The sequence below is a fragment of the Idiotropiscis lumnitzeri genome, chromosome 4 (genome assembly GCF_059441095.1).
Source record: "Idiotropiscis lumnitzeri isolate Australia: NSW breed Sydney's pygmy pipehorse chromosome 4, RoL_Ilum_1.0, whole genome shotgun sequence".
NCBI classification, from domain to species: domain Eukaryota; kingdom Metazoa; phylum Chordata; class Actinopteri; order Syngnathiformes; family Syngnathidae; genus Idiotropiscis; species Idiotropiscis lumnitzeri.
The window spans coordinates 13,228,350-13,256,332 of NC_142394.1; the positions used below are offsets into that span (position 1 = coordinate 13,228,350).

The window sequence follows — 27,983 nt, forward strand, 5'->3', positions numbered from 1 at the left end:
GAGGCGCAGAGACGAGCGGCTCGTGTACTTCCTCAGACAAAGAATATGTGGCAGAATTTGCACCTGCTTAGCAGTCAGAGATTGGCTTCTTGCACAGCACGCCGTCCTGCAAGACACAGCTAAAAGAAAGGCACGCACTCCCACACATACGCAGTCGTGTGCCACAGGTTTAATTTGCGAAGCTTAAAGTCCGCGCCGGGTTCAAGCCGACACACACACACACACACTCGTGTTGGCTCATATGCATAAAAGCCAGGAAGAGATGACATGACGACAGTGTGGGGTGACAGGACACAAAGCCTGATGAAATGTTGTCGCCCCTCCAGAGCACAGGGCTCACCTAGCACTACACCCACACACACACACACACACACAGATGAAATCTCATCATATTCAGATGGAGAAGAAAGGATTACCCGTGGCTGATTGCTAGATGAGAACATGTGGGATAGGAATTGAATCCTCATTCAGTTGTTGTCTGAATGTGTGTGCGTGTGTGTGTCTGTGTGAGCGCGTGTATTTGCGCTGCCAGCATTCTTCGACCTCGCCGTGACTTCCTGTTAAACTCAACTAGAACATTTTTTCATTCAAGGAGGAGATGGAAGAAAAGCAATGTCACCTTTGAGAATTTAGGCACCCTAGATGGGATGAGTGCATATAAGGATACATCCGATTTTTACGTGACCAGCACTTACTATGTTCATGAGAGTCAGCAGATACTTTTGGACATGCTCCTTCCCGTGAAACTGGACCACAGAGTCATCGACACCCAGCAGAACCTCGATATTGTAGGCTCGGTCCATGCTCTGCCTGCGAGCGCGTCCTGCTCGGGTGTTGTTGATGCTCTGTTCCACGCCTCGGTAGAGAGACTCCAGATCCATAAGGCCACCAAGATCTGCACCTGAAAACACATGTAAAATTCATATGAAGTGAGGTGTATTACATTGGTACATGCACCGTGTATATAAAAAAAAAGTCCACCCACCGCTGTTCAAATGACGTTTGTTATTGGGTTATTATTGTGTATTCAAAAAATTAGAACAAGGTGGATTTGGAACTGCTATGCAGAAGCTCAGTTTTATTTGCATTTAGTTTGAGAAAGTTGAGACCCAAGTTGTGATATCTGTAAGGTATTCAGAGAGGTAACATAAGCAAAGCGATGTGTTAGGGTTGGAGAAGATACAGTATAGAACTGGGTGTCATCCACACAACATTGAAAGCAGATACCGAATTTTCAGAGCATTTGACCAAGTGGTATGATGTAGATGATAAAGAGAAGAGGGCTGAGAAAAGAGCTTTGAGGAACACCGGATTTGACTCAGGAATGCTGGGATCTGAAATTTTTGAGTTGGATGAAGTGAGACCAATTAGTGATATTAACTGAAACATGAAAAAGGGGTGGCTGAACGAGCAAGTCTGTCTGGGAGGATGAAAGAGGAAAAGCCCTGTTGAATAGCGGAAATCTATTTAAGTTTTTTCAGAGGCACTTTGAAAGATGAACGGCGTGTGCTCACATTTAACATCAGCTTGAACGTGGTTGGTTAGTTCTAAACAAAGCCACCTCAATTACAGCTGTGGAAAAAATTGGAGATTTTTTTTCAGAAATCACCATCTCTACATATAAGACAATCTTCTATTTCAGTATCTCTTTAATTCCAACTCAACCACACCTATTTCTATATCGGAACCAAATCTCACTTAACAAGGAAAACATGTAAAAAAAAATGGAAAAAAATAAATAAAAAATTGAAAAAATATACATTTCCATGTTCCCCTACGACTCTTGTTATAGGACAAAGTGGATGACAAAAACCAAAGGCGTCACACTTATGGCCTGGGGGCCAGATCGGGCCCTCACATCCTTGGGTGATGAAAAGAGGGGTTCAAATCTGGCTTTACTGGAAGAGGGATACAGTGCATGTCGGGTTGCTTACAGACTTAAAATGTCAAAGACAGCGGTTCATAGGAACAAGGTCAAGTAGCAGACATTGGGAACCATAAAGCTACAAACCGGCAGAGGTCAAAAATGGCTCTCCACCAACTGGGATAACGGTCACCTCATTCTAATGCCATTCAGGATCAGTCGGGTGACATTAAGTGACCCATAAAAAGAATGGCAAATGGCAGGTGTGAATTGCGCAGCGACAACAGTTGGAAACATGTTCCGAGGGGATGGGTCCAAGTCGTTTAAAGAAAGAAAAAAAAGACAGGCAAAGAAGAGCTATGCTGAAGGGTAAGAACATAAAAAATAGACTGGAGAGGGCTGGGATAAAGTCATCTTACTTGATGAGTGTAATTTTCACCTCTAATGGCTCGACCTGGAGAGGCCGACCAGTCTTGCACCAACTGTGAAATTTAGTGGAGGATCAGTGATGATCTGGGGATTCTTCAGCAAGGCTGGACTCCCGGAAGGAAACTTACTGCCTTCTGCTCTGACAACGTTCTCCAACTCTGAGGATTGTTTTTTTACAACAAGACAATGCTCCATTCCACAAACCTAGGTCGAAGAAGGTGTGGATGAAGGGCCCCCAGATCAAGACCATGTCATAGCTAGCCCAATCTCAAGACCTGAACTCCAATGAAAAACTCTGGACTGTGATCAAGAGGAAGATAGATTGTCACAAGCCTTCATTGATAACTGAGGCACTTGGATTTTTGCGCCGCGAGTGGCAAAAAGTCACCGAACAGAAATGTGAAAGACTGATGAGCATGCCAAATAGCAAGAAGGCTCTAATTGCAAATCAGGGTTAATCCATCAAATAATGATTCCTGATCACTTCCCAAGTTCGAACATTATTAATGTGTTGTTCAAAAATGAATATGATTTATTATTTTGGTGTGACAAAACTTTAACTTTTTGTGTATAAGTGACCATTTTTCATTTTTTGCAAATAAAAGCTCTTGATGACAATATCTGTAATTTGAATTAGCGAGTTATCTTATCAATAGTTTATAGAATAAAAAAACAAATAATAATAATTTAATTAACTTCAAAACACATACCTAAAAAAGCTAAATCAGAGAAAGTGAAAATTTTGCACTGGTCTCTTAATTTCTTTCCCAGAGCTTAAGAGGATGTGCATCCACGACCACATTATCTTTGCTTGTGCTTGATTTTTACTTCCCCTCTCTAAAACATTGTTTAATTGGGTTGTATATGTTGTAGTTTACATGAATGGAAATTCATCACAAAAAAAAAAGCATTTGAAGAGGGCGATATAGACATTTTATATCAACTGTATTGGTGCAAACATTTATTTGTATCCTCTAATATATTATGTTCATTAACATTGAAACTGTTCATGCAATTAGATTTACAGTCAGCACTACTGTGTATCCTAAACTATGTTGGCAGTCAAGCTAAAACAAAATATTAACATGAATTAATTGTGATCCCACAGTGTAAACACTAGCGGTCGTATTATTTCTAATTTTGAGAATTTCTTCCTTCTGTACTTTTGCTGTGTGTTGCAATTGTGTGTTGTGTTTGTTTTCCAGTACACCAGTTGACACCATTTAAGTCGCGATAACGTGGCAGCTCTATCTCACAGATCTGCTCCTAATAAACCAAATATTTCCACTTCTGCCTGAATAAATGCAGCAGATGGTGCTTGCTAAACACATGGATGCAGACAGCTCCGATTTCACAGGGCTGCCCGCCCTGCTCATTTCTTGGCTTGCAACAAATTGGAAAACATGTAAATTGTTCAAGAAGTCAACTTGTGTTAACAGCGCAGCCTACAGAGGCACTGGACAGGAGTTGACACTTACAGCCAAGCCAACATTTTCACAAATCAAGCATGCTGATTTTTTTAAGTATGTTGTTCAGCCCTTTTTTAAGGCCTCACAGAGCACTGTGCAATGAAAGGAGAGGAGATAAATGGTGCCGTCTCTTGAACCAAGGTCTCTTTTCACTCTCAAAATGCCCTCCCTCTACGGCTTTGCATATCCAAAAGCCACGGAAGGACAATCCCAATGCTCTTAAAACGTGGTCGCAGTGCAGCCAACACAAAAAAAATAAATAACCATGACCCACAGCCAAAGATGACAGATACAAAACTCTTTGCTTTGAAATTGATCGACAAATCATTCCTGCAACAAGGTTTCTAATTTGTCATGACTATGCCTATCTACAGAAGAACATTTCTGATATTGGAAATTGGGGAGTTGATTGTGAGAGAGATGTGTCATCAGGGGAGCGCTGGAGTCTGCAGTGTTTTGACATATCCAGTGAAGAGTGGTGAAGAAAAAGTGAGACCTGCCATCTTGTCTCCCAATCAGCAAGGGGCACGGCGCTTTCCCATCTTTCTCTTATGCAACGTATCCAAGGCAACGGGGCTCATGAGTAAAACAACGACCGTGTGGCTAATATTGGCTCCTGAGTCGTAAGCAGATTGAATCTGGAAGTCTGAATATGATCCCATATCTGCCTACACTCCAGTGAGTGACAGAAAACCCACACAGAAAGCAAGAAACACGGCGGGAGTGGGACAAAAAGAGACAATTACACAAAGAAGCAGCCTTTAACAAGCTCCGTGTCAAAACCACGCCAACTACTTTGAAAAGGCAAATGTGGATATTTTTACCTTTTACTTATGTAACACTGAGACGACAGGGAGACGGGGTTGTGTTCTCACTTGTAATAATGTGCCTTTGCAAAACTGCATCGCCTTTAAAACTGTGGATTAAACAATACAGGGGGGTTGGGGATTACATAACTCAAGACTTAAGATGTATGAAAAGGTAGATACCTCCGAGTGGCAGCTACATAGGGCAACATGAGCGACCACGTCAGGGCTTTGGGTTGTTCAAGGTTAAAAGGTGTTGTTCCGTTTCCAGACTAGTGATTTAAACATTTCCATGCAAGCCCTCACTCCCATGTCCTTGCTCACACTCGCTAAGAACACTCTCTGGAGCTGTCAAAGTGCACGTTTTTCCGTGAAAATGAGGAGGAATAAGCTACAAGAAAGATTGATGGAGGCAAAAAGGGAGGCGGGTGGTAAGCGCTGAGGCGATGTGATGGATGAGAGCGGGAGATGTGAAGAGACCACAAGGACCTTGGGTGCTTGTGAGTTCCGCTTGGAGCTCCTGGGGTGGTGCGGGATATTGCTCACTTGTAGAACATCTGTCTGTCTGCTTGATTGACTGAAGACGAGGCATCGGGGTGTGCTGCTGAGTTTCCCAAACTCATATCGCATTCATACCAGCCTCGTTTCCACCTGGGAATTTCGCACTATTCGGCACAGAAAGACATTCCCATTGTCAAAAGTTGTCGTCATACGACTTGATTCAAGTTGCTATTTTTAAGACTTGCAATTTGCTTGCCAAAAACTTGGGACTTGAGAATCAACTTGATTTAGACTCGATCTCTGGGAAGGAAAGTAAGAAAGAAAAAAAAGAGGGTTTTTGTTTCATTCACACCGACCTGGCAAGCCAGTCAGCGTCACTTCAGTTTGAGTTTAGTCATAGGTGCTTCTAGTCAACCGACAGGTGCAAATGAACCAAATTGTGGGGTTTTTACTTTCTGGAAGTGGATTTCCCCATTTCTGTCAATAAATAACCAAGAAATGAACTGCAAATGCCACCAAAGACAACATCTAAGCAACATATCTCTTGACTGTCAGTCTTCATACAACAGATGTGCTCGCAACCCTCTTCTTCCTTGCATTGGCCTCTCCCACCAAATCACATCTCACATTAACCTTCATGGTCTCACAGGCAGTCGGATCTTGTGAAACTCTTGCAAAAATCCATCTAATACAACTGTAGGTTCGCTACAATAAATTATAACACAGTATTCCCTCACCTCCGTTATTGTTTTTTAAAGTTATAAACTCTGTAGAGTAGTGACGCTGCATGTGTGTTGTGAAAAATGGTGACAGAAGTTCTGACTGTCTCCAACGCCATAAAAGTATCTGAATGTAATTGGATGATCGAGTCACGGGGGGGGGACCTGTGTAACGGCCTTGCAGTGAGTGGAGTCACGCACAGCGAAAATATGAATCAGTGACCTCATGGATTGTTTGAAGTCAACTCGACCATTATCACCTTTGAATAGTCTACAACAAAAAAATATTCAGCGGTCGTTCTCCCCCTATTTGGATAGAAAGAGCTTTATAAAAGCACAAACATAAATCCATGGCATAAGGTTTAATTGCATGTTAGTAGGGTTATACACGACCATCTTGACTATAGTATGGTGAATATCCATCCATCCATCCATTATCTGAGCCGCTTCTCCTCACGAGGGTCGCAGGCGTGCTGGAGCCTATCACAGCTGTCTTCGGGGAGTAGGCGGGGTTCACCCTGAACTGGTTGCCAACTAATCCAAGGGGCACACATAAACGATCAACCTTCCATACTCACAAACACACCTAGGGGCAATTCAGCGTGTCCAATCAACCTACCATGAATGGTTTTGGAATGGGGGAGGAAACCGGAGTACCCCGAGGAAACCCACACAGGCACGAGGAGACAGGCAAACTCCACACAGGAGTGCCAGAGGAACTGCGCTAACCAGTTGTCCACCGCGCCGTGTACCGTGAGTGTACACTAATTCCCAATCCACTGTAGTTCAGTCCATAAGAACATGCAATGGTAAATTGTTTTTTGATTTGCTCTATTGATGTGGTGGGACCAAAAATGATTTCAGAATTTACTGATGGCGCCCCTGCTGTAAAATCGAAGGTTTAAATCTCATTGTGCAGCGGCATATGCTGTGAGCACCAAAAACATACACCACCCCTTATTTACCTTATTTGACAACCTAATTTGCATTTTTTGTCAGGTTTGTGCCATAGTTGTATGATCTGCCTCTATAACACAAACGAACCCTCCTCAGTCCCACACACACCCTCACTTTCTTAATATTCTCATTCTGGTAGAGTACAGAGTGCAGCCTTATTAGGACACAAAGGTTCTTTGTCTTTCAACCTTTGCAAAATGTCAAGAATGTCTAGTTGCATACAAGGAAGAGGTGGATGGGGGCTGGTGGGGGGGTGTCTATGCTGAGAGAAAGGAGCGGAGTCCAAGCCAAAAGGAGAGAAATTGCGAGATGGGCGATCATAATTCAGACTCAGGCCAAAGTTTGGTAGTCAGGTGTGAAGCCCTTGCTGTACTCCACATTCAACAGATAATATGTAAAAAGACTTGTTTTGAGCTTGCACAGCAGTTCGCTGGAAAATATTGATGGCATTTAACGCTTTATGTCTGACAACAATGCTAAAGAACAGCATATACGAAATGGTTCTTTTGGTGTGGAAAAAAACCTGTAGCATCAATGTCAGTGTAATTCCCTGCCATAAATGGTTTGGTACGTGCACCGGAGAGCTTTTCATCCATCAATCATTCCATTTATTTTTTATACTGATGATCTTTTTTGGGGTTTAGGAGGAGCTGGAGCCTCGCCCAGCTGACTTTAGGAAAAAGCCAGACTATACCCTGGACTGGTTTCCAGCCAATCATTGGACACATACCGACACAGACAACCATTCACACTCACATTCTCACCATCACCAAGTGGGAACTGAACCCACGCTGCCCCACATGCAAGTTAGCCAAATCACTCACTACACCATCAGTGATAATATTGCAATTGAATATTGTGATGCCTCTACATTTTGAGCATTTATGGATTTCACAATTTTGCAGGTTTGCCTAATTAAGTATTTCTAATGCTATTCATGTAGTATTTGTTTGTTGCTGTGCTGACAAATTTTCCAGTATTCATTTCATAAGAAATCTTTTCTTTATGTGTGTATGTGATATAGACAGAAACAGATGCAGACACGCTGTCAGCCAGGTCAGTTTTAGTCTAGATGAGACCAGCTCAGCTTCCTATCAACTTGGCTTTGCAGTCTTATTGCACTAAGGCTGTCTGCTTTACATCCAAGCAGGTTGAGAAAGGAGGCTTTGCGATGAATCTTTCATACGGCTTTGCTAGATGGCAATGATTGTCTTTTTGCGAGATTTCCCTTTTTGCTGTAATTAATTACGGGGCACAAAGCACTCAAATTCTTGCTGTCGCAAATAGAATGCATAAACGTTCCTTTTGCACTCTGTGTTAGAATTTGTTTTACCTGGTGACTTTGCCTGAGCCATGCGTGAACTTTACTTCCATTTGCAAGCACTCGTCATTTGAAGGCACGGCTCAGTGGGACACAGACGGGGGTGGTTTTCTCTAAAACACCCCCTCTTTCCCACCCAGCCGCCCTCCCTGTGTGCTTCTAACGGACAGACAGTTATGTAAGAAGAAGGAGCCAAAGGTTGCCTCGTCTACCAAACAGCCAGAAAATCCTCGCAGACAAACCAAGCTGCGGCAAGGATAGGTGGCCCTCTCACCCGCTGATTATGAAGGCTGCTTCTCTCGATATTAAAAACAATCCTCTGCTTAGCTGCAGAGAGGACAGATAGGTAGATATAATTCATCATCTTAAATACCAGAGATCTTAGGGCATCAGAATCAACAAATATCTCATGAGCATGATCAAATTCAGAGTTGGAGATAAACAGTTCTAAACTTGAAGCAGTTATTAATAAATGGGCAACGTTCACTGTTTGATGTATGAATAATTATCACAGTCTTCTGGGAGCAGTCCAAATAAAACCGCTGAATGTTAACCTAAATGATAAACATTGGGATTATGAGGGAGGCAGAGTTCACAATGTGTACCTCCCTCACTCCGTAGCTTTTGCAGCTACCACTTGATGGAGATAATGAGCACTGAGGCATAATTCACTGTGAGTGACAGCAGGTTGCTACATTTAGCGATATAATCTTTTGCACCATCGGAAAGGCCAGTCATGACCTTGAGCATCCTTCTGAAATTTACCTTTACGGCACCAAATATGCCTCTATTGAGAAACTACTTGCCTTCTGCAGTCAGGACAGGCACTGTTGATTCAGTATTAAGTACTTTGCAACCGAAAGAAGGACAAATGAAATCAACCACAAAAAGTTGAGTGACATCCACCAAGACTACTATGACACAACTTCTATGGACAGCATTATTGTGCTCAATATGACACGGGCATTGAAACGGGGAGCTCAGAACATTTAGAGACAGATTCTACAATGCCAGTAAAATAACTGATTGATAAATTGATTGTTCGTTTTAGCCAAAGTGCATCAAGGAAATGGAATCAGATTCCCATCGCTCCTGTGCCTCTGCTGAGCGCCACTACTGAGTTGTTATGAGCAGTTTACTCATTCTCTTGCTCTGTATTGTTTTTAACACGACAATTATTACAAGCTGAACATTGGCACTCAAATAATGGGTATGCATGTAAAAATTATATCTGCACTAAAACTTCACAGCAACCCCAGTTGTCGTGCATTGGTGAAATTTCAAAGTTGGTCAGCGGACCACCCTCGTGAGGATATTCAGTGCAGAAAAGCATTATTAGCGGCGTATTTTCAATGAATTTGAATGGATAATGTGTGATCGGTCCGTCCTGCGAGTCCCGCCAAGACATTGAGGGAGGTAAGGAGGCGCGGCCATATTCCTAATTTTTAGTGGGTGGTTTAAAGGTCATTACTTTTGTCTTGAATTCTCCAAAGCAAATAGATAAAATTGAAAATCAAAGCTAATATAATTCTCCTGATTTAAAAAAAAAATCATTAATTGAGCTTGTGGAACATCCCGGCGTGACGATCCCTATAAGGTTTCACGCATCAAATCTTCTGAGGAACGAGCGCACACCTTCAACAACTACAAAACTTCCCAAAACAGCCACAGGTGGACCACTTAAAAGTCCCCACAGGCCACACAGGTGGGCACCATCTGTTTGTACAAGCATACACAGCAGATCACCCAGCAACGACCTTCATAAACACTAAATGTCCAAAACTTTTAGTGAGTGCTTCCTGTGCAGTTTCTTCCACTTCTTTGGCCATGATTCCCTCTTGTTATTCAATATACTGTATATTTTCTAAGTGTAGCCTATGCTTAATACAGCCCGCTCTGGAAAATCTATCTATAAAGGTGTGAGACAATATGTATGCAAATGTTCTCTTTTTGATGACTCAGTAGCAGATAAGAAGCCTGAGGTCGGATTTATCATAAAATATCACCTTATAATACATTATAATGATAAATGCATACGCTGATCAGACCCTGCAAACTGAATAGGGTAGTAAATAAGCAGAGATGCTTCAAATAACGAATGCCTGGTTGAAGAAACCAGACACTTGGATATTCGAATAAAAAGTACAAGTATCTGCTTCTTATCAGCACAAAGTACGACTGACTGCATGTTCGGCCCAGACACAGACGCACAGATGGAGCTCTCTTCAATCGCACAGTGCTCCGAGCCAGAAGGGAGAGAATTAATAAGGCACCACAGTGTATCGGTGTTACTAAATTGGCAGCGTTTCATAACAAAGTCTCTCAGAGCAGTTATCAATTAGAAACAATTAAAAAAGCCATTCATCAGTCGTTCAAAGGAAGCGCGGCGCGGGGAGGCTGATACAACATCATCAAAATAATCACAGTTCCTAGTACTCATTAACAGTGGCATATCTGAACAAGGCGGTGGTGTGTTGACAACGAGATCACATCTCCACCTGGCTTCACCGGTTGGAGCGCCGCCTATCAAAGCAGAACAGAATCTGTGCAAGGATATGACGGTGCTGGGAAGAAAACAGGGCAAGAACAGTTTTAAGGACAAGCTGTGAAGAGACATAATTGTGCACAAACAAGACTTTCCTTGAGCTCTTGGCGAGTGTCAGTGCGGCATGTGTCTGCTGCAGTACCAAGCCATGTGCTGCTCGATCTGTGCGCTTTGTTTATTGACACACGTTTTATTCTGTCCCCAAAAGTCGCAGTCGATGCTTTGTTGGTAACCGGTAGCGACGAGTTCTTTTGTCTGTATAATATTCAGCCCCATCAGGTAACAAGATCTCTGTCCACAAACCAAAAAGTGCATTTACAGGTTGCCTACTGCTTGTCAAAGCAACATGTGGCACTGCCACCGCGAAATGTAAGGCCAATTTAAAAAAACTGAATACATTTCTTGACATTGACATTTTTTTTTCTTTCATTGTGAATTAAGAACAGGTTATATTTTAATTTAATTTGTAATCTGCACTCCTCAGGAATAAGTGTTCTTTACTGATTTCGAAATTTCGAAATACTCCGCAGTTTAATATTCAAGGCAAATATACACTTTTCAAAATTGTACATTTTCCAATGGGATTGTTTGCCATGTTCTATTTCTGTACTTGTGTGTCTAATATGACAGTTGACCAATCCAAGGTGTAACAAGCCTCACGCCCAAAGCATAAAAACTGGATTGGCTGGATTTTGTGATTTCACATTCTTGGATGGACAGATATTGAAACACCAAAATGAATGTGGACATCGCTACTAGCTGAAAATATCACGAATAGCCTCTCCAAGACTCACTTATGAGAGAATGATGAGCAGCTCACATGAAGTTTCTCTCAATTGTGTGCCGAAAAGGTTTTTCTGAATTGCTCGTGGGTTGTTGTTGATTACATTTCAATTTAGAAGAGTTAGCTTGACTTACTTTTTTTCCAAGTCCACCTCCAGAGGTTGCCCCCATCACCGCCTATTCAAAAAATGGCGCACCCTAAGCCGCCACACTCAGCTGGATGGTCAGCCTTCTGGTTGGAGCTGTGGTGCTCCGAATTTTTCAAAGTCCATCCATTCATTTTCTGCACCACATATTCCAACGTTGCTCGCGGGCATGCTGGATTTTTAAAAGTCCAACTTTAAATGCGAATACTAGTACTGACATAGTTTTAACAAACGGACCTATTCAAGTGCCAATGTTTTGTCCAATCAACAGTCCCTTTTCGAAGGAATTTGATGGGGAACAAAATTGTTATATAATATCTGTTTTATTAAAAGTGAAGAACAGTTTCAATTTTGGCACAAATTTTCTACCAAAATGAAAACAACAACCTAATTTGGCAACAATTCCGAAGTAGACACCCTTAATTTTGCAGGCATGAACTGACATTATACGAATAAAGTTAAAAATAAATAAATAAATAAATTACATATTTTAATACAACAACTGCTGTAACTGCTTCTAAAAATGTCTGTGTTTAAATCACTGCTTGGCTGTCATTTCACCTCCCAAAAGAATAGCAAGAGCTGCACAAATAATATTTTCTTTGACCAAACAATATTGTGTTTTTTTTTTTTACTGCCCCATTTTCTTTCATTTCTTCATTAAGAAGACTATTACTTTGTTTTGAATCATTCTTAATTCTTGTAAGAAACAGACTTCTCATGAGAAGAACAGTATTCAAAGATGTTGTCGTCCCTACTTAGTCCCTAACCTTCAATGCGCATCAATCAGTGCAGCTTCACTCTTGCAAGTGTAACCCGAGAGGGGAAGATGGGGGTGATAGCAGCATGGCTTCAATCTCCCTCTTCTCATGAAGCTCCAAGGTAATCAAATCACAGTCCACACAGACAGATGGTAAACAAGGGACACTGGGGCTTTTCTGTGTGGATCGCCCACCTTCCTCTTTTCCGAAATGCAAAATTATATCGCGTCAATCTAAGATCTTCCAATTAAAACATTTAAGTCAGGCTCATTTAAAAAAAAGTGTTATTTTTCCCTCCAGTTCGTGGGGCTATTTTTAAAACAAGAAACCTCCCATTACTGACCTTATACAGAGAGAAAACATTAAGGCTATTCCCACTTGTAGGAAGCAATAATCCACAAATTGCATTCACCATTAAGTAACCTATAAGGACTGTTGGCAGCTTTACAGATGACCACATCCACAGGGTAAAATAGGCTGCTCTATGTCCTCCAGGGAGATTTAATAAAGAGAGGTTATTAGAAAAGAATATTTTCCATGCTCTCCAAATCAAGGGGTTGGCCTGTCTCATTTTCCTTGCTCGGCAGAGCAATAATACCCACTAATCCTAGACGCAGCAAGAGGCTGGGGATGGTAGAGGAAGAAAGGCAATTCAATAAAATTCAGTTTTATCTATATTGGTCCAAATCACAGCCAGGGTCTACCATCATGACAAAGATGAAGGAGAAGGTCTAGCACCAAGCATTGTGGCAGCGTAGTGGGGGGCGCGGCAAATGTGCATGTATGTGCAAATGATCAGAATGCTACCACCAAGGGAAAAAAACGGGTGGTCGGCGGTCAAATTTCATACACTTATGACATAATCAGCTTTGCAGTTCATTCTTTGAACTATTTACAATTATTTGTGATGTCTCGCATGACATCATACATGACAATGACAATTTCACCTTGACCCGTTCTCATCACATTTAGAATTGTATGACCTGAGGGGCTTTGAACGTTAGAGGTTAAAGGACTGATTAAATGACTGCCAAACTGCAGTGTTCTTTACTTCTGCATTTTTAAATGTCCTTCTACAAACAGAACACCAGAGTCAAATCGCAAAAAATATCCAAAACAACGTTATTATGAAATGGAATTTATTATTGCAGGAAGTGAAGCCTGTTCAATTAAGTTGTCACTTTGCATTCAGTGTAAGTTATGAAGAATTCTTTGAATGAAATTCTTCTTTTTCTCACCTGGACAGAAAAAAATGTCACTCGATACCAGCTAACGTGCATCTATGCATTACTGCCATTTTATGTACGACCAAAGCTTTTTGTTTAAAAAAAAAAAGAAAGAAAGAAATACAACTGTGCAGCATTTTTTTATCCTAGAATATCATACACTCGCGATAACCAATTATTCTCCAGAAATAGTTAGGGAAAATAAATGGTGAAAGCCTTCATCATCTTGAAATGTGTTTTAAGTACCGCAGGTGAATGAAGAGCAGTCTGAGTAGGGGAGAGGGCAATTATATAATACTACTAATACTAATATTCATATTTGTGAATGTGATCCTCCGCGTGTGTGCGTACGTGTGCGTGCGTGTGTGTGTGTGTGTGTTTGTGAATGTGTTTGACGGCAGTTTACATACAAATTTGTTCTGCTACATATACTATAGGTTCCAAATAGATAGTGGACAAGAAGCAATGGGAGGAGGTTTTACAGTTCTCTTTTTAAAGACTAATAGATCTCCGTCTCTGTCTGGCGATTGTTATGGACAAGGTCTCACTACAATGCCTGGGCAAATTCCGTTATGGTCCCTATGTCCCTATTCGGTATGCGGGCGCGCACACACAGTATGTCGGTGGCCTCAGTGACACTACTTAAATATTGATGACCTGATTCCCTCTCATTAATAATAGCTGCAGCACTGATGATTCTGTGAATACCGCTCTATGTGCATTTGTGTGCGTGTGTGTGTGTGTATTCTACACTCTTAGAAGAGTGCTTGCTCACAATGTGTGGGCCAAGTATTTGTTGAGTCTGTCATTTGTCCATTACACAGCCAAATCACTCCGAGAGGATTACTGACATTGCATTACGGAGGTATATTAAATCGGATTGAGCTGTAAGAAAGTTCAAGGTTATTATATATTATGATGAACGAATTGTCAGTGTGTATGACTGCCAGCAATTTAACGTGCGAGGGAGCAAAGAGGACGGGATCGTAGGTGTGTGGCTAATACGAGCAGACATGCGTACGCGGAAACAAACGATGGAAATGGTCTCGCCAGCTCAGTGAAGCCATACTTGAGTTGTAAGACACGCAGCTGGCTTAAACGGGTTTAGTGCTGGACAACAAACACACATCACAAGGCCAGCACCAGTAAGCAAGAGTAGACCGTGTCTGTCTGGTTGTAATAGAGAATATGACAGCTCCTGCTAAGAATAGGAAGAGCGAGCCTGGAAATGGGAGCGACGAGGAGGTTGCAGTCGGAAAGGAAAGTAATGTACTGTGTGTCCTTTAAAAATGATGAGTCAGCAAACTACACTACCATGCAAAGCAAGAAGAAAGAAAGAAAAAAATGAATGGGAACATGTCCGTATGTTTTAGTTACATAGTTACAGTGTGTCAAAAGTAGGCGTGGAACAGCGAGCCGGTTGGAGCGTTTATCACGGTTAAAATAGAAATAAAACTGAAATGATTGAGTTGTCTTTTGTTGTTGTTTGTTTTGAGCCAAGTGACATGACCATAACTGTCAAAATGATTTTTCATTATTTTTACCTGTGCGGCACGGTGACCGACTGGTTAGCATGATGGCCTCACAGTTCAGAGCTGCAGGGTTTGATTCCAGCTAAAAAACTTAAGGGCCCACTTGGGAATGTTCTGGTAATCAGGAGGATGAAGAAATTGTAGACGTATAAACGAACAACGGGAACTGGACGATGAGGCACATCAGTAAACCACACTTATTTTCGTCTGGGAAAAAGTACAACGTATAATAAATTGAGAAAAGAACTGATCAGAAACTATTGGAAATGAGAACATTTGAATTCACTGAAGAGAGGAAATACAACAGAAAATAGACCCGTATACACATTTTTTCAACAGCTTTAACAATGTTTGCATTTAGTAGTGATGAACCGTTCAACCAGACTATAAGTTTAAAGACCAAACTTTCAATAATCCATTGCAACAACAGATGCTTCTACGCCAACTTCAATCAGATTTAGGAATATTTACAAACATACACACAACCATTCAGCATTATTATTTAAAAAATCTGGATTAGTACGAATAAAGGAATGGACTAAGAAATATTAATGATAAAGTATAATAAAAATGTTTTAATTGACCTAAAAATTTCAAAATAATACATTTTCGAGCAGTAATTGCAATAGTGTGGCGCTGTATTATTTTTGCTCACGTCTATCATCCCATCAGTCGAACGGCATCTATTGACATGGAAAGAGTGTGGGAATGAGCAGAAAACCTGAGCAGTTGGGGGAGTTTTCATTTCTTGATGAAGGGCTTCCTGGCGGTATTCAGGCAACAAACTCTACTTTCATTTTCCATTTTGTTCATAAATAATGAAAACAAGTCGGTCAAGCCTTCTGTGATTGTGCTTCATAAATACCTCTTTGCTACGGTGGCTGCTGAGGACATGGATTCACCTCAATGTCCCCATACGACATAAAGTTGGTTTTGAAACTGAACAAGAAAATGTTTCAAAAGTTAAACAAAATTTCCGAGGGAAATCGTAGCCAAAATGATGAATGAGTATTACATTTTTTGCTCAAATATTTATTTTTCAGAATATTCATAAATTTGATTCCCAAAACCTTCTAGTCCCCCCCTTTTTTTTTTTTAAATAAACTTTTTACTTTTTTCACTCGCAGATGATTTTCACGTTCACGCTGCAGGGCAGGTTGTCTATTTCGGATTTTTAACAAGCATTTTTTGATTGTACACCAACAATGCTTTCGTGAAAGCCGACCTTTTTATGTGCTCGATCACATTACAAAAACAAATGTCATTTCTGCTGTAATGTGGACGTGCACAAAAAAAAAAAAGACATCACGTGACGTGGTGTTGTTACAGGAATAAATATGATCCCGTGTGTTGTGGCTCATTTTATCATTGAATGTCTCCAGAGTAACAACGCGAGAGGAGTTATGTCATTACACGATCTATGGGGGTCATCCATCTTTGATCGCCAATTATGGCGACCGCACTCGGACAAATACCTACATCACGCCTGCGCAATGCTAAATAAGTTATATGATAGGATATCAAATATATATTTGATATTCTTACAAAGTACAAAAAACGTCTTTAAATGCTAACAATGTGGCGAGCAATAGGCTGAAGATGATAAAGAAGGAAAGAAAATAGTTTCCCCCAATTCATGGCCACCACTCACCCATTCTTAGTTGCTGTCGCCGTGGCGACTGTTCGCCTGACTACAGGCGATGGAAATCACCTTATTAGTGCTGTGCTAATGTCTGCTTTGAACGCATAGGACACTCCAACCGACAAGGTTTTAATTGGCTTCTACTATTAATATTTCATTCTTTAAGTACAGCTCATCACCTTTCCCTTCACTGACTGCGACCCCTTTGGCTAGTCTCCATATTATTGCGGTTCATGTTTTTCACTCCCCCTTTAAATGTTAATTGTTTTTGTTCTTAACATGTTTTTACAGTATACTGCATGTGGTGTACTGCAACATACCGGGCAGCACTGGGGTATGGGATGTTTAAAATGTTCAGTACGTACATACAATATCTTACAATTATTCAACATCTTTAATTATTTTGTTTTATTTAGTCAGTTTTCATCTTCTGTAGTGAGTGTCAAAGTGAAGAAAGCACACTTCAGCTCGCTGCCATTTTTGACTGCGAGGGAGTGAGACTCGGCACTAATGAAATTTGGAAAAGTGTGTTTTAATACGTTGAAATCTATTTAAAGCACTTTGGGTGGTACATTTTTTCGGTATTGCGTATTTTCACCTCTGGTCGATGTGTCTGGACCGTATCCCCATGATGAATGGGGGTTCGGTATATATGCAAATGGAACTGCTAATAGATGTGCATAAAACTGATCAGTTCTTCCAAGCCACCATAATGATGCAAGTTGATAAACAGAGAGCAAGATTTTGACATTTTGTCTTGACACCAATATGTCAGCTGAATTCCCCTGTGTATACTTTTTGGGCTGACTAATGAATCCATTCAGAGGCAGTGTTTAGAAAGTGTTTGCAAATAAACAAGGGTGGGGGGGCATTGTGTTTTGAGTGTGAGGGAGTTATATAACAGCAGTGGCAACAATTTAGATGTCAAATCGAAAGTCAAAACTTTGTGGACAGAAAAGAAAGTGTCAAAAGTAGGATGTGGATAAAGCAAAAAAAAAAATTAAAAGAAGGGATGTGAAATCATTACACAAGAGTTGCACAAATGTCACTCAGGAATGCCTTGGCACAAACACACACAGATGCACACCTGTCAGCCCTGAGGCTACCTCCAGGACAGAACAGGTGATGGCACTGAAGGAAGAGAAGGAAAACGAGGAAGAAGTGGGAGGATTTCATGCGACATCCTGCTGTATTTCCACTAAGAAGACCTCATTAAGAGAACCACACAAAGCATCATGGTGCCACACTGTGTGATTCTCACAATAAGAGAATTGCTAGAGCAAAGGCTTCTCACATCTAAACCAACTCTTCCAGAAACTTAAGTTGCTTCCCTCGCTTCGGAATTTGCCTTCAAACAAATGGACTTTAAACAGCGTCAGCACTAACAAATTAGAATGTAACAACTATTTGTGTTGATAAAGACTTGCAGCCTTCTAATTTGGCAACCTTCTTATAATAATGATGTAGAATTAATGCTGTTTTAGGCATATTATACTGAGCAACTCGGGTAGAAACTTGGCAAACTCATTTTTGTGTTGCAATACATTCCATTCCTGGTTTGATGCTTATCAGACGTTTCCAATCTCAAGAAAAAAAAAACCAAAACAAAACACAAAAAGCAGTTGAGAAAGTAAAACACACTAGCCGTGTTAATCCATTACATGATAGGTGATCTTAAAGTGACAATTCATTCATTTGGAAGACGTACTATTAATTTCAATATTATGCAAACACACATCAAGGCTTTTTCACACTGCACTTAGGGGCACATTCTCCTGTTCGTGCTTAAGTCAATTCCTCAAATGCGATTTTTGTGCACTGCACTTTAAAGGTATGTGGCGATTCTCCCATCTCGGCATCTGACACAGCCACCGTGCGTAACCTGGAAATTATTTGATGATTTCTGAAAGTGGCCCTAACTTCCAGATCGTGGCATTTGTATGAGACATAGAACTTCCAAGGAGATCTCGTTTGACGATTTGGCACACTTTGTGAAATTAACTTGTGTGGCGGGGCCAGAAGCACTCGCCAGTGGCGAGTGCGTGGCCTATTTACTTTACTTTGAAGGAGCGTGTATGTTTATATTCACTTTTTTCATAAAACCAATCCATACAATTTAATTAGAATATGGTGCAAATACATGAAATATAGCCACATGGTATTTATGCTAATCACATGTCACCAAGCACACTACCATGATCACATAAAAAATGATGATTTAATTAACAAATAACACACAAAAATAATTCCTGTAACAAGATATGATAGATTCTGGATATGTTAGGATAATAGGGCCGAGTAAAAACCAGGAACGTGGTTTAAGTGTGAATTTAAACTTTTTTTTTTAAAGAAAGGGATAAACGCGTAAAAAAAAATCCTAAATGATCTCTATGATCATATTTCAAGAAGTATAAGGAATAGCCCTTACATTCATCTGTCAACATAACATCGCTTTTAAAGAACAACTGTCAGATGTGATTGCTATCCGATAAAAAAAAAAAAAAAAAAAGATAGCGTGACAAGGCTTGAGGTGACTACCAATGACAGTCTCTTGGGCACATCATTTCTCATCTTTCAAAGGTGATCTTAGCTTTCCCTTAATTCAAATGAGCTCATGTCCAGATGAATTCTAATTACCTTCTCTTCTCTCACCAATTTCTCTGCCAGGATATACTAATAAAATATATTGTAGAAAGTGACTTATTCGCACAGAAATGAAGACCATTTGGAGCTGGTGACACACACACATGCATACACACGCATACAGTGTGTCCCCACAGTGTATCCTGATTAACAAGATGGTTCATCCGCATCCTCAGGCGTGGGCCAATGAGGCACGAGGACACAAATCTCTCCCCGCTGGTGATGCTGAAGGCCACCGGCCACTATTTATTGGCAATCTCAGCACTAACTACCCAGACGGCGAGAGCAACACGCTTGCCACGGGCAGACACCAACATCATGTCCGCCTCTGTGTGTGACTCCATCAGCTCATGTCTGTTTTTTTTCTTTCTTTTAATAAGAAATAAACATGAATATAATGAAATAGGAAAACACTAAAGAAAACAAATGCCTTGGGACATACCGTATCCTATTAGTGGAAATTGTATGTTTGTGTCAATAGAGTGGAGGAATGAAAGCTTGCAAATGTCACACTAAATCTGAGCCGAACAAATTTGTTTTTATTATGTCTGAAATGATTAGGAGAAGCTACAGCACAAGAGCAGCTGCCAGTGTGTCTACTAATATAATTGGTAAAACGCTGCTGGATTCAACATCATATAACAATATTAAATATTAGGTTGCCTTGACCCAGCAAAGGTCTTATTTTTATTTCATTTCTCATTTCTTCATATAATTAGTTACAAAAGACCCACCACCATCTTGTTGCAACCTTGAGAAACTTTTAGATAGCTGTGTGTAGACCTTTTAAGGTCAGGGAACCACATATGAAAGCCACTATAAAGTCAATTCAGAGATTTGTTCCTCAAGACATAATATCCATGCATCCATTATCTGAGCTGCTTCTCCTCATAAGGGTCGCAGGTGTGCTGGAGCCTATCCCAGCTGTCTTCGGGTAGTAGGCGGGGTACATCCTGAACTGGTTGCCAGCAGGGCACACGGAGACCAACAACCATCTAGGATCACGCTCATACCTTGGGACAATTTAGAGAGTTCAATCAACCTGCCGTGCATGTCTTTGGAATGTGGAAGGAAACCAGACAACCCGGAGAAAACCCACACGGGCACGGGGAGGACATGCAAACTCCACACAGGAAGGCTGGAGCCGGAATCGAACCCTGCATCTCTGCATTGTGAGGCTATCATGCTAACCTGTTACCCACCGTGCGGCCAAGACATAATATGTTTGAAAATAGAAAATAAAGACAACAAAACTACAATCCGAAAATATATCTTCCCTTCAAGTCGTGCGCTGGCGTGGCAATTCAAGAGCGCCTCGTTGTTCTGTGAGTGTGCACCTGTGTTGTTGCCATAACACGGCATTGATTGGATTTTCACTTGTGAGCTCAGCCCTTCGTCACCAAATAAAACTTTTCAACAGTGTGAAAATGCAAATATAACCACTGTCTCAAGAAGGAAAAAGGTCCATGCATGTCAGAGAGGTGATTTTGTAAGCTCGGGAGACGCTTACACGATGACAGGAAGCCAGAACTTTGTCAGCTGCATTCATCCTGACATCTGAGTGATTACTGGAAATAGCAGGAAAGAGTGGGATCATAGCGGTAGCATAATGTCGGTACTTTGCCAAAGAAGTGAACTAACTTTTCTCTGGCATCAGCAAATTTTGTCCTTTCACTGTGCACAGTGGATGTATCCCCCTGTCATCACCGCAGGGATGGCACTTATATTAGGAAAGGTGTTTTTCCACATCCTGTTGTGCCAAAGTATCATACAAACAATTGCGACCTCAGCTGCAGAAAACACATTGGCATAATAACAAAGATTCACACTTATTTCAAGTGTTTATGAGCAGTACAAAGTCACTCCTCTGCTTCTCCCAGCTGCGAAATGAAAGTCAGCCTGATTTGATTCATCTATCTTTTGATGTGGCGATTAGCAGATATCAGCATTACACTCACATGAAAATCTATATTTTTGTACACAAGCTTGCATCATTTATGCATGACATCATTGGACTAATAATGTGCTTTTGTACAGAAATGAATGCTCTCTATTGTTGTAATTGCTTGTCTTTCTGGATTCAACACAAATCTTTACTACATTTGATTTTGCTTTGACGGAAAATACACTGTGATGTGTGATTGTGAGTTCCATTTTTTTCTTTCTTTCTTAAAACTTGTGAGAAAATAACACTATTGACTGAAGTGAACCTCCTGTCAGCAATGTAATGTTCCTGCATTTGCTGCATACAAGCGCAATGCTCGAGTAGTTAAAGTCAGTATGTACGGCACAACCACAACATGACCCTCAAGGAGCTCTGACAGTCATGCTGGTCCGTAGGGTCTGATAAACATAATCACACTTGTCTTTGGATTTCCTATCCCCCCCTATCTCCCCATCCTCTAATCTCCTTTGTTCTAGCGAACAGTTAACTCACTTCAGACAAACTGAAGTGAACCTCTTTCTTGAAAACACCCTCACAATAAAATCCCCAAAAGTAAACGTGCTTCTCAGACTAATTGAAGACTGTAAATTGCCCACAGGTGTAAAAGTGAGTTTGAATTGAAGCTATTTTAAGAGGGGCTTACCTACAAGAGTATAATGATTTTTTTTTTGTTTGCTCTCTTTAAACTAACAAATAAATCCAGAAAAGCTCTGCCACAAACACAGAGGAACCAATATAATGTAATGTAGAATAAAAAGGCCCGCAATTACTACGAAATTTCTCACAAGCATATACAAACACACACACACACGCGCACACACGCACACACGCACACAGAACAGCTGCACTACACTCATCTGTAATGGCAATGAATGTAGCGAGCCCTCTCAGCAACGAAAGCCTCATTCACATGATAAGCTCCATTAACCTGCGAATCAGCTGCTTCTCAAACGTGTCGAAACATTACAAGCTACAGCAAGTGCACTTCCGTGTTACACTCCCACACTGGTGATTTCTGTTCAGGCTTAATTTCACAGAGCTATTAGGGTTAACAAGGCTGTGATTAATAAATGGACTCCTAAAAAAAATTATTTAACTCATATGGCATAAATATTTTTATCCAAATATCAATGAAAGCGAGGTTCCATCACATAAAATTGCCTTTGCGCTAGCATCGATGAAGACGCATCCTCGATGACTCCCACACTTCTCTGAGGAGTGCCAGATTTAACACAGTGTGCATGTACGTGTGTGTGTTGAGTGTGTGTCAGTGACGGTGGTGGGAGGAAGGAAGTCACACGCCATCTCATCATCCATGGGCTCCTGTCCCCTGGGTTGCCCATTACATAACGGTTCCTAACGCAGAACACTGACCACCCTCGGGGAGGCCCGCTGCACGTAACTGTCGTCACACAGCACTACCTGCTGCTTCCCACTAAACCTGCATACACACACAAAGTACTTTGCATAAAGGCAACCCAATATAGTCATAACACAGTTAAATCGGGAAAATGAACCTTGATCTAAGCCCATCACTCAACACTGAGGTGGTTGATCTAAAAAAATCTTTCAATCTTATGTTAATTTTCTGTTTTGCAGTTAAAAATAGCTAAACATACAGTGCATATTATACGAACGAATAAATATATGATGGCAACAGTTGCTAATTAAAATTCGAAATTCCAAAATTGATTGGCCAATTTCTGTGGGAAAAAAATTTGATCAGCGCGTGTCGATCAACCGCAGCTCGGACTTAGCAACCTGCCGCCAACTAGAGACCAGTCTGTGTGCAGCGTCCCTTCCCGCTCTCCTTAACACTGCATATTACAGACCAAGCCATTAACTGAATCATAACAAACAGTTACGATAAGAAGTCCAGTCCTCAAGAGCTCCTTTGTGTTTTTTCAGAGTGTTTTACTTGTTTCCCTCCTCCAACAAACCTGATTCATACGACACGTCATCAACCAACGAACAAACAATGCGACGTCATCAAAACGTTAAAATTGTAAATGGAGTGCACTCAAACAGCGTTTAATCTTCATTATACTTTTTACAAAGCTACACTTATCTTATTTAAACATATCGGAGTGTGCTGTTCTAGCCCCGTCCTAGCTAGCGCTAAGTTCGTTGGTTTCTCAGATCCGACGTCCAATTTGGCAGGACGCTTTTGTTTGTTGCAAGGACAGCATGAGAGGGAAACAGCGAGGCGTTGATACACTGCCGTGCTGGGCTTCACCGATTGACTGCTTAACAGTTTAATACTCATTAGTCGGCCAAATATTTCCATTGTGCGTGTCTGCTGAATGTAGCACGTACGTCACGCCTATAGATTCTTTGGTGTTCGTTTTCATTGACCAATTCACAACCACTGGTCAGGTCACCAACGATTCATGTATATCTATTAATATTTTCAATATACAAATAATGATATAATATTTAATTGCTGTATAATAGTGAAAGTTACACCTGTGAAACGGATTTTTAATTTATATTTAGAAATGAATCAGAAATCTGAACAAAAGTGAATAATTCATGAGTTGTGTTTTGCATCCAGTGTAAACTGCAAATAAATAATTTTATAATCCCTGCTTTCTTTGGTCTTTCGCTCTAAACCCAAAATAGACACTGCTGCGCTGAGTAGCATGACTTCAACAACAGACAGTGGATTTCTGAGAACCACATGAGAGGCAGAAAGGTGCTAATCTTGTCAAAACACTATGATCGCTATGATTATAGAGGCACTCTCTCCATCACAGCTGCGATAATACGATACCCCTTTATCCCTTCAAGGGTTCCCTACTTATCGCCCACTCTCTCGTTGACAGACGAAAACCCACACAAAAACAATCAGTGTGTGGGGGTCGCGCACTGAAGCGGAGGTCCGTTTGTTCCACCCTGCTATTATGCGCACTACAAAGCTCAGTGTAAAGGCGGCAACGGCAGTTGTAGTATGTCAAGTTACGCTCAATAGAAAGGCCTGCTGGGAGATTCCTAGCAGGTGAGCAGCCGGGGGGAGAACGCACACGGGCAAATACACGCTGCTGGACGCATGAGCGCCATCAGTCAGTTGTTAAACAGGCGAGAAACACAAAGTGCACATTCACACATACAAACAAGACAAACACACGCATATGCTACATGTGATAATAAGCCAGTCGTGCTCTCCTGGGATCACGCCGGCCGCCACAGAGAGGGTGGGAGGGAGGAAGCAGCTGGCATCAGAAAATACTTCCCCTAACCACGCAGTAATTTCCCGCCAGAGGCACACCTGAGCCAATGCTCGCTTACTTGTATACCGTGTGATTGTGCGCAAAGAGGAGGAGAGGATTTTAGCATATGTGACAAGTCTGCTGGATTATGAAAAAAATATTAATCACGATAATTTTAGTCATAATTGAAATCACGATTATTCAAACTAATAATCGTAATTGAATTTCGATTAATTGCACAGCCCTACAACATGTGGAGAATTCCTCGAATTGTAAAAAAATAAATACACATTGACATACTATCCCAATTGGCAAAAAATGTCATGGTTTCTTAGATCCATGCAAATCTTTGTGGGAATTGGAAATTTTGCTATTTTTTTAGATAACAAACGCGTGAAACCACAACCACCTCCTCTGAAATTATTTACGCCGACCAAAGTCAATAAAGCATCTTAGCCAGCCCTGAGTACTGCATTTTATTTTATGTACCTTTCTCACACAGTGGATTGTGTCAGAATATTTGCAGTGATGAACATTTTTTAAACTTGTTTCATTGTAATGGCGAAAGCTCCTATTGAATCATGCTTGGTAAAGGCTATAAAGTTTATGCTGTGGAAAAACGCTTTGGATCTTCACGGTCAAAAATAATGTTCAGGCTCACACAGGCAAAGGACATATCTGCACTATATATAGTTCTGGAATGTTCCTCTAAAACCACTCATTTTAGAGCTCAAAACGGGAGCCTGACAAGGCACATGACAGACGGCTCCTGATTTTAATCTCACAGTTTAGATGGCCAACTTGCTTTAGGGCAAATGGGAAGATCAGAAAAGACAATCTTTCAGACAAGCAGTATCATGACAGAAGATACAGACTAAAATAACCAAGTGGTTGGGAGTTCATCTTCATTTCCATCAATCACCTCTTTGTGCCGAGATTGATCATGTTCGTACACACCTCTTGCTGAACTCATTCACTGCCATTGATGGGTGTAGAAGCCAAAAAGTGCATTCATTTTACCTGGGCTGTTAGTGGATGACGTGTAATCAATCAATTTATTAGTGGTTTGACTAAGATCGTCAGTGAACTCCGAATGTTAATTCCCACATTCGTGACCTCTGACTTTGGATGAATAGAAAATAAAATCCTTTAGGCACATTCCAATTACATTCTTGAAGAGTTCACTGCAATTACTCTTGCTTCATTCTGCTAATGTAACAACCTGAACGACTTTAAGAGAAAAATTATTCCCATTTTCACAATTTCAAACAGTCCCGAGTTGTTTTAATAACATATATGGTGCATTCAAGTCGGCCAATGACAAGCTGAAGCTCTTCTGACACGTTCCTGCCTTTCAGCTGTTTGTTTCTCCAAACAAAAGCATAGCACGGAATGTGGAAAAAACAAGTGAGTACCCAAGAAAATGAAAGCATTTTTGTGGCACGTGGACACACAAGCAAACATAAACACCACCAGCCGCCCTGTCAACAACTTCAGCAAGCCATCAAGAACGTACCATTTAGCTAAAGCAGTCCTGTGAAGCCCAGAAAACCCAATACAATTCAGTTTATTGCCCCACCTCCACCACCACGTTGAAAACTAAGCTGAACATTATAATTACAAGTTAACATCAGAAGCAAACGTAGGTAATACTATTCGCTCATGCCAATACTGCAGCTCTGCTTACATTTTGAATTTGACATGCTAGTGCTTCTGCTTGTGCATCAAAGTGATTCTATAGTTGTTTCACACTTGAGGGGCGGACACACGCTCCAGACACACAACTATTTGGAATACAAACATTAAAAAGTTAACTACCGTATTTTCCAGACTATAAGCCACTAATTTTTTTCCTAGATTTTTAACCGTGCGGCTAATAATATTTTCTGTGGGTTTTTCTTTCACCGATAGGGGCGCTCTATAGTTCAGAAAATAAGCTAAATAAATCTCGTTTTTTTTTTTCTCTTGGGTCTGTTTTGTTTTAATTAGCAAAGTTGTTGCGGTTTTAAAAGGCACTGTTTTAACAATCTGTTTCTGTACCTTTTCAAATTTCCCCATTGTGGGACTAATAAAGGACATCTTTATCTTTATCTTTATCTTTTATGTGCATTCACAGTACAAAATCGTTCTGTACATGCAGTAAAAAAAACGATTTTTTTTTTTCAACATAGAAAACTGCGACTTATAGCCTGGTGTGGCCTGTATATGTTTGATTTATTTATTTTTATTTTTTATTTTTTTCACCAAAAAATAGTTGCTGCGGCTTATATATGGGTGTGTCTTAAAGTCCGGAAAATACTGTACACATAATGCATCTTGTTTAAACGCTCCATAAATTATTGTCGATCCAATCTTTGCATAGTACAATAACTTGCACTTATATAAAAGTATCTTAGCCCGCCACTGTGTCAGATAAACATGAAGAAACTGAGCCCAAAAAATGATTCTAGTTTGGCACAGGACGAGTAGAGCTATTAAGTGAAGAAGGTCAAAGTTTGAATCCCCAAAGCGACTGTGTCAAAATGACCTTGAGCAACAAGCTATACTGCTAATTGCGCCCGATGAACTGGTTGGCACCGTGTGAGGCAGCTTTCATCATCCGCCTAGTAATGTGTCTGCGTGCATGTACTTCACTCCATTGTAGTGCAAAGTGGATGTGTCTGTGTTACAAAGTGCTGTGTTGCGCATCGCCTCACCATACAACTATCCTTATCTGAAACATGACAGAGGAAGAAGCGATAACGTTCGCTTATTCGATGGGGCACCCATCATCGTCTGTGGAAGTCAGATACTGAATAGCAACTATGAGCACCACTGGCCCCCTGTTGACCCCACTACCAACCTCCTATTAGCAGCATGTCAGAGCTCTACTAGGTCACACACATACCGGCAGATACTGTACATCCACCTGTATCGCACATCCAGCCTGCAACTATCTGACATCACTCAGCAGAGAACGTACCGGAAGAGCACAGAAGTGCAGCTGCATGGGATCGGTCAATCACACCAGATAAAAGCCACATTGCCACTCAAATCAAATCAAAAGAAGAAAAGCATACAAAAATATACGATATATATAACCCAAGTCTGAAAATGTTGTCACAGGAGATGTCAGCGAGCATTATCGGTTCATTTGAGTGTGCGTTTTTCTTTTTCATTGTGTTGTGTTGTGACACTCGTTTCAAAAGAAGCTGGAGCCTCAAGCAGAGGTGTTAAGAGAAGTCAAGTTAAGCCGCATCAGAAGAATGGTGTCAGCAGATGCGTCGTCACTTAATTCATTTAAGCTAATTTAGAGTGCTTTGTCTTATATTATTAACTGCTGCTAAGTATCATGACACTCTTTATATTTCTTTTGTAATTCATAATTAAAAACGAAAAAATGTAGCTGATGCAATGGAAAACTTGGAATTCTTTATTTCCATTTCCATCGGTTCTTGAGAAAAATATTTCAAATATCAAGGGAAATGAAAAGCTGTCAAGTGTGA

General features: G+C 40.8%; 2 protein-coding genes across 4 annotated transcripts in view; one reads left to right on the forward strand and one right to left on the reverse strand.

The window, feature by feature from the left end:
* Positions 1-27,983, forward strand: part of LOC148338190 (uncharacterized) — an 87,204-nt gene that overhangs the window by 41,714 nt on the left and 17,507 nt on the right. The gene's annotated exons all lie outside the window — the stretch shown is intronic.
* LOC148338192 (A disintegrin and metalloproteinase with thrombospondin motifs 2-like) overlaps positions 1-27,983 on the reverse strand; it is a 104,912-nt gene that overhangs the window by 30,159 nt on the left and 46,770 nt on the right. For both annotated transcript variants that reach the window (XM_088292855.1, XM_088292856.1), the window contains exon 4: positions 696-901. In XM_088292855.1, coding sequence (XP_088148981.1) covers positions 696-901 — 206 coding nt within the window. The remainder of the gene's footprint in view (positions 1-695; positions 902-27,983) is intronic.